The 14273-nt window shown below is 69.9% G+C and overlaps 1 protein-coding gene across 2 annotated transcripts; it reads left to right on the top strand.

Moving 5' to 3' along the window:
* Positions 1-7219: 7219 nt before the first annotated feature.
* C1QL1 (complement C1q like 1) lies at positions 7220-14151 on the top strand. 2 transcript variants are annotated; one of them, XM_080565115.1, is made up of 2 exons: positions 7220-7934; positions 13393-14151. In XM_080565115.1, exons 1-2 carry the CDS (start codon positions 7371-7373, stop codon positions 13570-13572), a joined length of 744 nt encoding a protein of 247 aa, XP_080421241.1. In that variant the 5' UTR covers positions 7220-7370; the 3' UTR covers positions 13573-14151. The 2 variants fall into 2 exon arrangements, with proteins under 2 accessions (XP_080421241.1, XP_080421240.1); XM_080565114.1 differs by lacking the exon at positions 13393-14151 and adding an exon at positions 9590-13381 and having other exon boundaries at positions 7246-7934.
* Positions 14152-14273: the final 122 nt, after the last annotated feature.

Below are 14273 nucleotides of genomic sequence, written 5' to 3'. Positions count from 1 at the left end.
TAACCTCCGACATGCCCCGCTCCGCACCCAGCCCCTCGCCTCCTTTTTAATGTGCCTTTAATTGCAGTGGCAACGTCGGGGCTGGGAGTCCCTCCCAGCAAGCCATAAATCAGGGCTGGAGCAGGACGGTCTAAGCCAGAGATAAGCACTGATTGCGCTCCTCCCTCCCGGCTCGCTGCCTCCGCGATAAATGGGGCTGCGATGAGGCCGGGGGGAGCGAGACCAGCACAGTAATCACATTTGGCGCTTCGTTCCTGCCCTGCTGACGTTTCCCAGCCGCTAATGAGTTTAGCAGGGCTGAGGGAAGGGGGATTTTCGGGGGACTGCGAGGCGCAGAGCTCCCCCGGCGCGGGCTGGTGGGAAGGGGCCGGGGGCGGCCGTGGTGCTGCGGGGGCTGAGCTGGGGTCGGGCCTGGTGTCCCCTCTTGGTGCGTGGAGAGGGCGTTTGGCACCCCTGGGGGGGGGCACCGAGCCCGGTGCTTGGCCTCAGCAGCAGCCCACCCGGTGGGCACCCAGCTGCTGCACCCCCTGCGGGCGCCCACCCGTGGTCCCCCCCTCTGCGGGTGCCCCAGGACAGAGCTGTCCTCCCCCAGGTCCCGCGTCCCTTCCTGCAGCCCCTGCGCCACCCCGCCTGGGGGACGAGCCGCGAGGACGCCGCGTGTCCCCACCCCTGTCCCTCTCGGGGACAACCGTCCCCCTGCGCTCGGCAGTGGCCGCGCGGCTCAGCCCGCAGCCGGTGATGGTGACGGATGGCTCCGCTCTGCGGGCTGGCAGCGCTGCTCCGTGTCATCGACAGCTCAATCGATGGCCCTGGAGGGGGCCTGAAGGGCAGCGCGCATCCAGCCAGGGGACACGGCGCGGGCACGCTCGGCCTGCCCGAGCCCCGTGTGCCCGTCACGCTGCTGGCTCACCCCGGGGACCTGGCTCCACGCGGGCTCCCGTCACCCACGGGTCACCCCGGGATGCTGCGGACGGGCGGGAGCCGCCACGACGGGGTGGGCAGGAGGTGGTCACGGGAGCTGGTGGTGGCCCAAAGGCACCGCGCCGTGTCCCTGGCATCCTCCGGCCCGCGCGCTGAGGCCGGCCCAGCTCGCCGCGCCTCGCGCCATCGATCGCGCAGCGCCTGAGCAGCCGCTCGCCCCTGGCCTCCCGTCTCCTCTCGTCGGGCTCTGTTTGAGCAGGGAGCCCGGCGGGCTCGGCACGCAGGCCAAATATTTGGCTGCTGCAAATTGGCGCCTGGATCAATTACGCTGCGGCTGGTGGGGGCCGGGGGCCGCCCCCTCCCCGTGCGCCCCGTCCCGGTGCGTCCCCTCCTGGGGCACCACGAGCCGCACCGGGGGTCCCTGCCCGGGTGAGGGGCTTTGACTGTGCCCTGGGAGGGTTGGTCCCGGTGCTCCCATGCCATGGGGACAGGGCGGGAGGTGGGGACAGAGCGGTGTCCCCCCCGTGGGGACAGTCCCCGAGCGTGGGCTTGGTCTTGGCCCCAACGCCCAAGGGAGCAGCCCTCAGGGACAGGTGGAGTGTGCTGGGCGGTGGCACTGCATGGCACCAGTGTCAAGAGTGTCACCGTCGCTGCGTGGCCCCCAGTGTCACACGGCGTCACTGCATGGCCCCTGGGGTACGGCGTGGTGTCGCTGTCACTGCGTGGCCCCCACGGTGTCGCGTGTTGTCACCATCACTGCACGGTCCCGCACGCGCCGGGTCCCGCACGGCCCCGAGGCACTGCGCAGCGTCACCGTGCCTCCCTGCTCCGTGGGGTGTCACCCGGCGTCACCGTCACCGCGCGGTGCTCAGGGTGTCACTGTCACGGCGTGGCCACGGGGTGCCACACAGTGTCACTGCAGCTCCCATGGGTTGTCACACGGAGTCACCGTCAGTGCCCGGCGCAGGGGATGTCACGCCGCGCTATGTCACCGCATGGCCCACGGGTGTCACGCAGCGTCACCGTCACTGCCGTCCTGCAGTGTATCACACAGCGTCGCTGTCACTGCATGGCCCACGGGCGTCACCCCGTGTTGCTGTCATTGCATGGCCCACGGGGTGTCACAGTGTCACTGCGCAGCGCAGGATATCCCCCACAGCCACTCCCCTGCACACCCCGCGGGCTGTCACCAGTGTCACTGCACGCCCCTGGGGTGCGCTACGCCCCGTCCCCGTCCCTGCCAGCCCTGGGGACAGCCTGGGGACAGGACAGCGTCCCCGTGACCGGCTGCCCAAGGGCACAGGGGGAGGAAGGTCCCCAGCAAATACCGGTCACCGCGTGACATCAGTCCCTGTGCCATGGGATGACGAGTCACCTCGGGGACACCGTGTCCACGTGCCCAGGGGACAGTGCTGCGGTGGCCAAGAGCTGCGAAGCTCCGGGCTCAAACCAGCAGCAGCCCCGACCCCGCTGTTCCCGGCCCCACCGAGGGGACACGTCCCCGTGGTCCCCGAGCCTGTCCCCTCTGCCCACCCCATCCCGTCCCCCGCTGCCAGGCCAGCAGTGATTTTCCATCAGTCACCGGCTGTCCCAATCAACCAGGCTCTAATTAAGTGTCGGTGTTGGCAGCCCTTAATTGCCAAGCAGTGGGAGGGTGGCGGCCCTGCTGTGCCCGCAGCCTGTGTAACGAGAGGCGGCGCGACGTGGCCGGGCTGGGGGCTGCCAGGAGGACGTGGTGCCCCCACCTCGCCCCCCAGCCACGACGGGGTCACCCCGCAGGACGAGGGACAGTGCCGGGCACGGGGCTGGGTGTGCTGCCACGTCCCCGTACCAGGGCTAAGCCAGCTGGCCAGCTAGCCCATCAGCCAGCCAGCTAGCCCCCAAAGTCAACCAACTAGCTTGCTGGCCAACTGACGATCTGGCTAGCCAACCAGCCTGTCGGACAACTGGCCACCTAGCCAACCCGCCTGCCAACCAGCTTGTTGGTCAGCTGGCCAGCTAGCCAACCAGCCAGCCCACTGGCCAGCTAGCCAACCAGCCGCCAACCATCCCACCATCTGGCCAGCCAGCCACCCACCTACCCATCTACCAAGCAGCCGACCAGCTAGTTGGCCAGCCAGCTAGTCACTCGCCAGCTGGCCAGTGAGCTACCAGCCAGGCAGCCTAGCAGCCCCCTAGCCATGTGGCTAGCAGGACAGCTGACTGGCCAGCTCTCTAGCAGAGCGTGCAACCAGCCAGCCAGCCAAAGAGCCATCCGTGCATCCAACTAGCCAGCTAGCCACCTGGCCACCAGCCATCTGCCCAAAGAGCCAGCCAGCGGTCAGTCAGCCTCCGGGTCGCCAGGCGGACAAGCAGCGCTGCCTGCGCAGTCGTGGCCCTGCCCCGTGCCTCAGTTTCCCTTGTTTCATCCCCCCCAGAGCTCCACTGCAGTGCCCAGGCTCCGTGCCGTGTCTTCACAGGCATCACTAGGCTGAAAAAGTCATTAACACCTTTGTTTAATCACCTCTGCCTCCTAGCAAGGCAGTCATGGGCCTTTTGTGCAAGGGGCGCGGTGTGACTGTGGGCGATGGCGCCCAGCGAGGGTGATGCACGTGCTCACCCGCATTTGTGTGCGTGCATGGGCACGCGCCCACCCGTGGTCACACAGCCCTGCTTGCACAAGTGCAACCTAAGCATGCACACGCACACGCGTGCCCATCTGTGCATACATGCACACATCTGTACGCGCACGCACACACAGCTCCTCTCCCCCGCGTGTGCCACGCATGCGCCACGCTCCGCTCTGCAGCACCGCCATGGTCCCTGGGCTCTGCGGCACCCCATGGAGATGGGGCTGGGTGCTGGGTGCTGGGTGCTGGGGGTTGGGTGCCCCCCCCCTGCCACCCCACGTCCACAGCACCCCCACCGCATCCAGCACGCCACGTCAGCTCCTGAACCCGCTCGGCTGTCACGGGAGGGGAAACTGAGGCACGGAGCAGCTCCGACCCCAGCACGCGGCCCCGGCACCGCCTGCCCTCTCCCTTCCCCAAAACCTCCCTAATGAGCTCCCGAGCGAGCGGCGGGGCCGTGGCCGCCCACCGCCGCCCCGTGCCCCCGCGTCGTCCCCCGCGCCCCCCGAGCATCGACCGGGCCCCCCGCCGGCGGCGGCCCCTCTGAGCCCCCCGGCCGCCCACCTCCGCCTCATTATGCAGAGCAAACAGCCGTGGGCTCGGCTGCGCATCGATTCTGCGGGAGCTGCTGTTTGCTTAACCTTTGCAGAGAGCGGCGGCTGCTCGCGGCGAGCGGAGCCGCAGCCGCTGCCTCTCGGCTTTGTCCTTCTCCATCCTGCGCCCGCCAGCGGGGCCCTGCGAGGCCGGCTCCCGACGCGCTCCTCCGAGGGGCTGCGGCGGCCACGTGTAGGGGGTGGGGATGGGGACACACTGGGGGCTCTGTCATGGGTCACCCGGGACGTTGTCCCCACCCGCACGGCTCTGCGGGCACAGGGTGGTGCTCCCCGAGCTGGATCTGCAGGGACGTGGTGGCAGGGGTGGTGGCAGTGCCATGGGGACCTTGTGGTCCAGGATGGGGAGGTGGTGGCCAGGGTGGTGGCAGTGCCATGGGGACCTTGTGGTCCAGGATGGGGATGTGGTGGCCGGGATGGTGGCAGTGCCACGGGGATGTGGTGGCCAGGGTGGTGGCAGTGCCATGGGGACCTTGTGGTCCTGGGTAGGGAGGTGGTGGCAGTGCCATGGGGACATGGTGGCTCAGGGTTGCGGCAATGCCACAGGGACCTTGTGGTCCGGGGTGGGGACATGGCTGTGGTTGTGCTGTGGGGACGTCGTGGTGGCCCAGGGCGGCGAGGAGGGGTGGGGTGGTGGCCGTGCCATGGGGACACGGTGGCTCGGGGCGGTGAGGTGGCTCGGGGTGGCGGCCGTGGTGTGGGGACGTGATGCCCCAGGGCTGTGCCCCCGCCGTAGGCACACAGCAGGCAGGGACAGCGATGTCCCTTGTCCCTCGTCCCTCAGCATTAGGTGCGTGCCCTGATACGAGCGGGGGTGCACCACTGGGACCCTGCCGCGGCCACCCCATCCCTTTCTGCGTCCCTGTCCCCGTCCCCACGCAGAGCCCCGTGCCCACCCGCGGGAGCGCCGTGCCGGAGGGTGACTCACGTCGCCGTGGCCTCGCCGAGGCGTATTTTTAGGAGCTCATTAAAAAACGAAAAGAAAAGGGGGGGGGAGAAGGAGAAAAGAAAGGGGGAAGCGGCGGCGGAGCAGGACTTGTCCTTCCCCCGGTGACAGCTCGGAGGGGACACGGAGCCAGCACGGGGGGGCAGCACCCCCGCACCAAAATACCTACGAACCCCAAAAAGCCCCCAAAGGCAGCGCCTTGTTAAACCACCAGGAATAATTGCCTCCTCCTCGGGAGCTTCTTACGAAACATGATTTTTTTGCTTTCGGGGCATCTCCATCCTGCTCTCCGGCGAGCGGCGGCGCGGGTCGGAGCTGGCTAATTGATTCCTGCTCGCTGATTAAATTCGAGGCCCTTTGCGGGAGCAGCGGGGGGACGCGGGCACCGCTCCGGCGATCGATGGGCTGCCAAAGCCCCCACGGCCCCGCGTGGGGACGGTCCCCGCATCCCCGGCTTCATTAGGGGGTTGGGCATTGGTTTTGTCCCCAAAGTGTCCCCACGGAGAGGGGACAGGCACGGGCGCACCCCGCTGTGCCTCCCGTGGGTGCCCCCACCCGTGGGTGCCACCGGGGCTGATGCCACCGCTGCGCTGCCACCCGCCCCAGGCCACCGAGGCGGCTGAGCCCCGCGCGTCCCGGGGCTGCGGTGTCACTCGGGCGGGTGTCACCGGCAGCAACCCCGGGGGCTGCTCTGCTGCCACGGTCCCCGCGTCCTCGTCCCGCTCCCCGCCGCTGCGGTTGGGCCCCGGTGCCGGAGGCGGCTGTCACTTCCCATCGTGTCGCCGGCCGCTGCGGCCGCCCGAGATGCCAAGCGATGACGAGCGGGCTCGCGGCCCCCCAGCCCCTGGGTCCTCGGCACGAACGCGGGGTGACAAGCGGCAGAGCAGGGCCACCGAGCCCCGGGGCGCAGAGCGAGCTCTGCCGCAGGGCTTTGTCCCCGCTGTCACCGCCGTGGCCACGTGCACGCGTGCGCCCGCTCCCCCAGCAGCGCTCCGGTGCCATCTGCGGGGGGGCGCGCACCCCTGTGGCACGGCCGGGTTGGGGACACCGTGCTCGGCCCTGCTGCCACCAGCGGTGACATCCCACCGCACGGCCCCACGTGGAGCTCCGTGTGGGGCCGGGTCGGGGTGAATGTGTGGGGCTGGGGGGGACTTGGGGGTGATGGGGACATGGCAGTGGGACAGCGAGGACCAAGGTGCCGCTGGAGCCCTGCCGAGGCAGGACAGGGAGGGACATCCGAGGGGTCACCGGGCACCCGCCCGCCTCGCGCCCCCCCAGCCCGGCGGCACGCCGTGGGGACGCGGGGACGTGGCCACCAGCGGGGATTGGGTTGGGGCTCGGGGCGCACAGAGCAGCGAGGCTGTCCCCAGGCGCCCTTCTGGGACAGGCACCCAAGGGACAGGCAGCGTGGCACCGCCGGGGTGCTGGGGCTCCTGCGGCCCCCTTCCCAGCTGCTCCGTCCCTGGCTGCCTCTGTCCCTGCTGGGGACACCGCGGGTGGCCCTGGGGACATCCCCAGGTTTGGCCCCGGCGGCTGCGTCCCCGCTCCCCAGGGTGTCCCCACGCCGTGGGTCCCAGGGGTGCGGGTGTCCTGCGGGGGGACAGCTCCGGACCCGGCGGGGCCACACGGGGCGGCCGGAGGGGACGCGGGGTGACACGGGTGGCCCCGGTGGGGGAGCCCTGGGCCACACGGGGCGGGGAGGGGACACGCGGGGCTGGGGGGGCTGGGACAGCCCGGGGGGGGGGGGGGGGGGGGCGTGGCGGAGGGGGCGTGGCCTCGAGGGGTGTGGCGGAGGGGGGCGGGGCTCCCACCCGGTGCGCGGCAGGGAGGGGGCGTGTCTGAGGGGTTGGTGGGCGTGGCCAGGGAGTTAGTGGGCGTGGTTATGGACGGAGGGGGCGTGGCTAGGGAGGGAACGGGCGTCTTCACCGCCGGGCTGGGCGTGCCCACAGCCGCTGGGGGCGTGTCCGTGGGCGGGAGGGGGCGTGTCCAGGGCGCGGGGTGGGCGTGGTCTCCCCGCAGGGGGCGTGGCTTCCCGGGAGGGGGCGTGTCCGGGGCGGGCGGGCGCGGGGCGCACCGGAGCCAGCGGAGCGGAGCGGAACGGAGCGGCCGCCGCCGAGCCCCGCCGCCGCCTCCCTGCCCGCCGCCGCCGCCGCCGCCCTGCCCGCCGCCGCCTCGCCCCCCCCCGCCGGCACCATTCCCCCCGGCGGGCGGCAGCGCGCCCCGGCCGGGCGGCGGCTCAGCCTCGGCCGCAAAACTTTGCTGGCGGCCGCGGCGGGCGTGGTGATGGTGCTGGTGCTGGTGGTGCTCATCCCGGTGCTGGTCAGCTCGGCGGGCGCCGACGGCCGCTACGAGATGCTGGGCACCTGCCGCATGGTCTGCGAGCCCTACGGCACCGCCGGGCCGCTGGGCGAGCGGGGCCCCCTCCCGCCGCCCTCCACCTTGGTGCAGGGTCCCCAGGGCAAACCGGGCCGGCCGGGCAAGCCGGGCCCGCCGGGCCCCCCCGGGGAACCGGGGCCGCCGGGGGCTGCGGGGCCGCCGGGGGCGCGGGGCGAGGCGGGGCGGCCGGGACCCCCCGGGCTGCCGGGGCCGGGGGCCACGGGGGCGGTGAGCACGGCCACGTACAGCACGGTGCCGCGCGTCGCCTTCTACGCCGGCCTCAAGAACCCGCACGAGGGCTACGAGATCCTCAAGTTCGACGACGTGGTCACCAACCTGGGCAACAGCTACGACGCCGCCTCGGGCAAGTTCACCTGCGCCATCCCCGGCACCTACTTCTTCACCTACCACGTCCTCATGCGCGGCGGCGACGGCACCAGCATGTGGGCCGACCTCTGCAAGAACGGCCAGGTAAGGGCCGGCCGCCGCGCCGGGCTGCGCGCTGCAGGGACCGGAGCTGCTGCCGCCTCCCTCGCCCTGCAGAAGGGCTCTGGGGCCTCCCCGGGGTGCCCTGACCTTCCCCCGGCCCTGGAGGTGCAGCCCGGCAGTGCCCTGCCCGCCTCCTGCTAGCAGCAGTGCGCTCCGGGTGCACCCTCGGGGTGCCCTGCCCTTCTCCCAGCCCCGGGGACGTGCTCTGCATCCCCCCCGGGGTGCCCTCTCCTTCTCCCAGCTCCGGGGATGCGCTCCGGGAGCACCCTGAGGTGCCCCGTTTTCCTCTCCCACCCGGAGATGTGCCCTGGGTGCCCCCCCGGGGTGCTCTCTCCTCCTCCCAGCCCCACAAACAAGGCTCTGGATGCCCCATCCTTTTCGCAGCGCAGGAGATGTGCTCTGCCCGTGCACCCAGGGGGCCCCGATGTGCCCCCGGGGGTCCTCTGGGTCCTTTTCTTGGCCCTGCAGATGTGCCCTGCCATGCCTTCGGGGTGTCCTCGTGGTCTCCTGCCATGTCCCTGAGGTACCTTGTCCTCCCCAGCCATGCCAGCATCCCCATGGGCCATGCAGGCTGCCCTACCCTGGGGACTCCTCCGCAGGGACAGCATCTGCAGTGGCCTCGAGGGGGGCACCGAGCGGGCTGCGCAGCCCCTGCCCCGCATCCTGGGCACCACAACCCTGGAGCCGGGTCCGCAGCGCCCGGCACCTGTTTTGGGAGAGATGTCCCTATCTGCGGCCGGCTGCGCAGCCACGCACCCGTGGGACATCCTGCCTGCCCTGGGGACAGCCCCTGGGGCACCCTGGGCGACCCAAGGATGGGACTGGCTTCCTGGTGCTGGTGCCTCCCCCCGGTGCTGGTGGCCCCCCCATGCTGAAGGGCAGCTCGGGGTTTGGTGGTCCCTGCGTCACCCTTGAAGGGCATCTGCGCAATGGGGAGGGGGGGGCAGAGGCTGGCCCTGGCTCTGCCACCCCTGCCCTCTGGCAGCCCCCCCAGCCCTCTCCGTCCCCAAATCCTCCAAATTCCGAGACGCCCCTGAGCACCATCCCCGAGGTTTTCGGGTGATGCCCGAAACGGCGCCTCTTCCCCCCGCCGTTCCCCCCACCCGCGACTCGAGGCGCAGATCCTCAGCCTTCGCTGGAGCCTTGGCTGTCACACTCGAAATGTCACCCGAGCTGAATTTCCTCCGGTGTCACCGTGGCGGCTGCAGCACGGTCGTGCTGCCGCGGCCGGGATCCATCCCCGGGGAAGGACGGGCAGGGAATCGCGGCAGCGCTGCCGCTCCCCCCGGCTCCTGCCCGCCGTTGCTTTTGCCGTTTTATCTTCCCCCCACGCGAAGCCCCGCTCCTGGCACCCTGATGCACTTCAGCGCGCACCCGAGTTTAAGCCTCCAGGCTGCCAGATTAAGCCTAGAGTGAGTTATGAACCCAAAATCATCCTCGGGCTGTGATCGCTGGGGAGCCGAGCACCCCCGGCACAGCCGCTGCGCTCCAGCGCTTCGCTCCGAGAAGCTTCGGGCTCGGCAGGGCAGGAGCCCCCAGCATCTTAACCGGGGCTGCTGTGACCGAACAGTTGGATTTTTCTTTTAGTTGTTTTTTTTTTTTTTTTCCCTCCCTTCGCTTGCACCTGCTTTTCGCAGCCCCAAACTGGGGGATCGCGGCGATGCCTGAGCGCACCGGGTGCTTTTCCCCGTGGCAACGACTCGGAGCATCACCTGCGTGGCGTCCCCTGCTCGCGGGGTGAGCATCTCCCACGGCACCTGGATGGCTTGTTCCTTCCCTAAGAAGCCCACGCAGCATTCGGGAACCCGACCCCCCCCCAAAACCGAGCTGGAAGGGGGGGGGGCACGACCACCCCATCCCTTTCTGCATCCTCGCCGTTCAAAGCTCGGGGCACCGGGGCAAGCGTGAGCCTCCGGTGAACCGCGGGGCCCACGCGCCGTGGGCTTGTGCCGGCGCGGCGAGGCGCTAACAGATGCGTTTCCAGAAGCTACAAAGCCCCTGTCAAGAGTAAATAAAATCAGCCGGGCGTGCGCCTGCAATACAGCTTAATCATCGTAACGGCAGTCCTCGTCGGGCGCCTGAATCGCAGCCATCTCCACGCGCCGGGTACTAATTGCCAACAAGATATCACCGCTCAAATATTTATAAATAAGCAGCTCGGGAGGTGGCTGAGTGCTTTGGGCGGGAGGGAGGGCTGGCACGGGGCTGGAGCGGAGGGAGTTTAAAAAGGTACCAAAAAAAAACACGTATAAAAAAGCAGAGGAATTGGGCTTTCGGCTCTGGAAACACAGCCCTGCGGGAGCGAGGCGATGCTCAGCCGGCCCGGGGTGTGCTGGGATGAGGGGGCTGCACCCCGGGGGGGTTGGGGGGGCACCCACTGAGCACCCCTGGGCGCAGGGGCCGGGGACACCGCGGTGCCTTTCGGGCTTTTGTTGCTGCCGGGGCTGCGTGGGGCGAGCCGGCGCCGGCAGCGTCCCCGCGGGAAGGCTGCAGATCACCAGATCACCCTCGGACTCCTCTGCAGTCCTCGTGCCCGGCTCGGTGACCTGCTCCTCGCAGAGGTGACGCCCCGGGGGACGCGGTTGGCTTCCCCGTGAACAAATGTCGCTCGCGGCATCGGCCGAGCCCCCAGCCCCAGCCCCAGCGGGAGCCCCCGCGTTATTTTTGTGCAGGAATAAGCTGCGGGGCGGCGAGCGCTGGAGGATGCTGCGGTTTGGTGCAGCCCCGGCCCCTCCGGCCCCATCCGTCCCGGGGGGCGCACGCCATCCCCCCCGGCCCCCGCTCTGCTCCCACGTCAGCCCCGGCCCCGGGGAGCACGAGGTCCCGCAGCCCATCGCCCCCGCACCGCCGCCCCGGTGCTCGAGTTAATGAGAGCCAGGGGAGCCCCGGCGCCGGGAGGGAGCAGCTCCTGATGATTAATTAGCATTAATTATTCTTATTTGTATTAGCTTGTAGCCGTTTCGGTGAGCGGCGAGGAGGGAGCGGGGCGACGAGTTGGTCTTTGGGAGAAAGGCGAGCGGTCGGGACGGGCGGGCGGCCGGGGCGGCTCGGTTGGGTTGGAGCTGGGTGGTGGTGGGAGCGCGGCCCCGCGGCGCAGGGGTGCCACCGCCGCCTCGTCCCAGCCTGTCCCGTCCCCGCGGTGGGTCTGGAGGTGCCACCCGGGTGCGGGAGCGGATGTCACCACGGCGTCACTGTCGCAGGGCGAGGGCCGTCCTCATTTTGTAGGGCTGTGCCACGTCCCCTGGGGTCGCAGCAGGTTTGGGGTGGGATTGGGGACCCCGGTCCCTTGCGGCTGGCAGCAGGTGGCGGTGCAGGTGAGTGTCCTGGTGCAGGCACCGTCCCCAGCTGGCCGTGTGGCTGTGACAAGTGATGGCTGGGCTGCAGTGGAGCCGACGGCGGTGAGAGCAGGGTGCAGGTGACTCCGTGGGCACCATGGGGACAACACGGGGACTGTCCCCAAGGTGGGACAGAGGGAGACGTGTCCGTGGGTCTGCAGGGACGTGGGCACCCGCTGCGCCCTGGGGAGCCCAGATGCGCCCAAGGGCAGCGCGTTTGGTCCCAGGCACGTGCCGGAGGGACCGGTGTCCCCAAACACCCCGTGACGTCCTTCCATGGTGGGGGACAACAGGGGACGGGGCATGGGGCTGCGATGGCTGCAGTGGCCGGGGTTTGTGGGCAATGGGCTGCCTGCATCCCGTGGGTGCAGCCTGCCACCGGGGGGGACTATTCCCAGCCTTAGGGTCACTTGGGTTGGTGACAGCGGCCAGCCCCCCCCGCTGGGTGCCATGTCCCCATTTTGAGCTGCTTCTCCCTTCCCACAACCTCTCTAGGGGCTGCGCTCTTCCCCAGGGCAGTGCCGTGGGGAAACTGAGGCACAGAGCAGCGCTTGGCCGCCTGTGCCGCCCCGGTGTGCCCTGCTCCCTGTGTCCCCCGTGGTCATGGGGACGAGGCCGTCGGGACGACGTGGTGGCACCCCCTCCTCCCCTGCCGCCGCGGAGCCGGGAGCTGCTCAGCCCGGCCCCGGCGCTGCCATTTATCTTCCCTGGTTAGCGAGGAGGGCTGGCGGGCGCGCGGTGACGAGGCGGCCCCTTAACGAGGGAAGACGGATGGCACCGCGCGGCTCCCGCTGCAGCGGGGACAGGGCTGGGGAGGGGGGGGGGGTGGCAGAGCCAAGTGGCTCTTCCTGCTTCCCCTTTCCCTCTGCTGCTTCCCACCCTCCTCTTCCTCACCGCAGCCCACGGGGCGCGGTGGCAGCGTGTGGCCAGCCGCCAGCGTCCCCCGGGGAGCGGGGTGCTGCACCCGAGAGTGTCCCCCCCCCCCGGGATGGGGGTGCTTGTAAGCTGCATGGTGCCACGTGGTGGGGTGGAAATGGGGTGACTTTTAGCGTCGTGACGGTGCTGGTGCTCGCGACGGCACGAGGGGTGTCTGCGTGTGTGAGAGCGACCCCCGTGGGACTGTGCTGGGCCATCAGTAGGTTCCAGAATGAACAGCTCCTGACTGGTGGGGTTCTTCGCTCCCGCGGGCTGGAGAGACGCCGCTGCCTCGGCTGCGCTGCCTTTACCCCCGGAGGCTTTTGGGGGTGGCCTTGCTGTGTCCCCAGGGGGTGGCCACGACCCTTGGCTGTGGGTGCCACGGGTGCCTCCCTCCTCCTGCCACCAGTTTGGGGCCCCGCAGCTGCTCAGCAGAGCCTCCCCGACCAGCGCCAGCCAATTTAGAGCCCATTCTTGTCAGTTATAATTAGGAGCCACTTCTCCCCGGTGCATCGCTTTGTATTTCACACGGGATTTTACCTGCCGTCTTGTCACTGTCACCCGGCGCTGTGAGATCTCGCTGCAAGGCTCCGGCGCCGGCTTAGATTTGATTACCCAAATAATTCCGTATCAGCAGCAGGCTCCAGCCGCGGCGCTGCTTCTCCAGGAGGTTTTGCGTCTGCTGGGCAGGCGCGGGCTCTGCCGGGTCCTCGCTCGGGGGCAGCTGTTGATGTGAGCATCCCCTCCCGCCCCACACCCGAGCTGTGGCCCCGTGTCCAAGCCTGCCGGGCTGGGAGAGCCTCAGGGGGCTGCCGGGTGCCACCGTGGTGGCAGAGCCCTGCCAATGTCCCCATGCCGGCGCTGTCTCCTCGGTCTGGGTCCCGGTCACCCGTGGGTGTGGGTGTGAGGCAGCCTGGAGGGAGTGGGAACCGTGCCCCCAGGCACCCATGGGTATCCCACGGGCGTGCAGGAGCCGTTTGCAGCTGCAGACGAGCAGCAGCAGCACAGAAGCTGCTCTTCTGCATCCCCCGCAGCCGGGGCTGAGGCAGGGCCATCAGGACGCGGGGCTGATGCCAGGGCTGGGTGCCCTTCGGGGTTGCAGAACGTGGGGTCAAGACGGGGACGTGGGGACCCACGGGTGAGGGAGGGACGCGGGATGCAGCCAGGCTAATGCCGTGTCCCCTGCGCAGGTGCGGGCCAGCGCCATCGCGCAGGACGCGGACCAGAACTACGACTACGCCAGCAACAGCGTCATCCTGCACCTGGACGCGGGTGACGAGGTCTTCATCAAGCTGGACGGGGGCAAAGCCCACGGCGGCAACAACAACAAGTACAGCACCTTCTCGGGCTTCATCATCTACTCGGACTGAGCCTGGACCCGCGGCATCGCCCCGCGGCCGTCCAGCCCCACGGCACCTCCCCACGGCACCCCCCGACGCCCACCCAGCCCCACGGCACCCCTCTGCCATGGTTCGGACCCATGGGATCCCCGTCCTCCGTCCAGCCCCACGGCATCCCCCCAACTGCTGTGCAGCCCCGTGGCCACCCCCTGCTGCTGTCCAGCCCCATGGCGTCCCCTTGCTGCTGTCCAGCCCCGCGGTGTCCCCCCGCTGAGGTCCAGGACGTCCACCCCGGCTGGCTGTGGGGCCCCAAAACCCCGCTTCCCCACCACCCGCTCACCCCGCCGCTGCTAATTCGGGGCTGGGGGAGCAGAGGGGCAGCGGGCAGGCAGGAGCCGGGGGAAGCCCTGCGCTGCCCCTTCCCGCCCCGCGTCCCCTGGCTGTGACCCGCTTGGCCCCACGGTCCCCGCTGCGGGTGCGCCGGGCTGTGTATATGTACAGGATGCGCAGCTGTCCTACGGGTGCCCCTGCCCCGCACCGGGGCTGTGCCGGGGGGGCCACCGCTGCCTGGTCCTGGGCGACTCCATGGTAAAGCAGAGCTGTGACCTCTCCCCGTGTGCTGTCTTTGTCCCCGCGTCGGGCACAGCCAGTGTCCCCAGCCCTGGGGACGGCGTCCCGTGGGCTCGTGGCCTTCCTGGGCACGTCCCCAAGAGCGCAGCAGAAGGAAATGG

Source organism: Anser brachyrhynchus (assembly GCF_964034855.1).
Source record: "Anser brachyrhynchus genome assembly, chromosome: 22".
Taxonomy (NCBI): Eukaryota; Metazoa; Chordata; class Aves; order Anseriformes; family Anatidae; genus Anser; species Anser brachyrhynchus.
The sequence above is the reverse complement of the archived record's forward strand: the minus strand, read 5'-3'. Positions and strand labels throughout refer to the sequence as shown.

What these genes read in the sequence shown, in the direction of transcription:
- C1QL1 (XM_080565115.1), top strand. Translation starts at nt 7,371, where the DNA reads ATGGTGCTGGTGCTGGTGGTGCTCATCCCGGTGCTGGTCAGCTCGGCG. An exon ending in ACCTCTGCAAGAACGGCCAG is followed by an intron (nt 7,935 to 13,392) that starts GTAAGGGCCGGC and finishes TCCCCTGCGCAG; the next exon opens with GTGCGGGCCAGCGCCATCGC.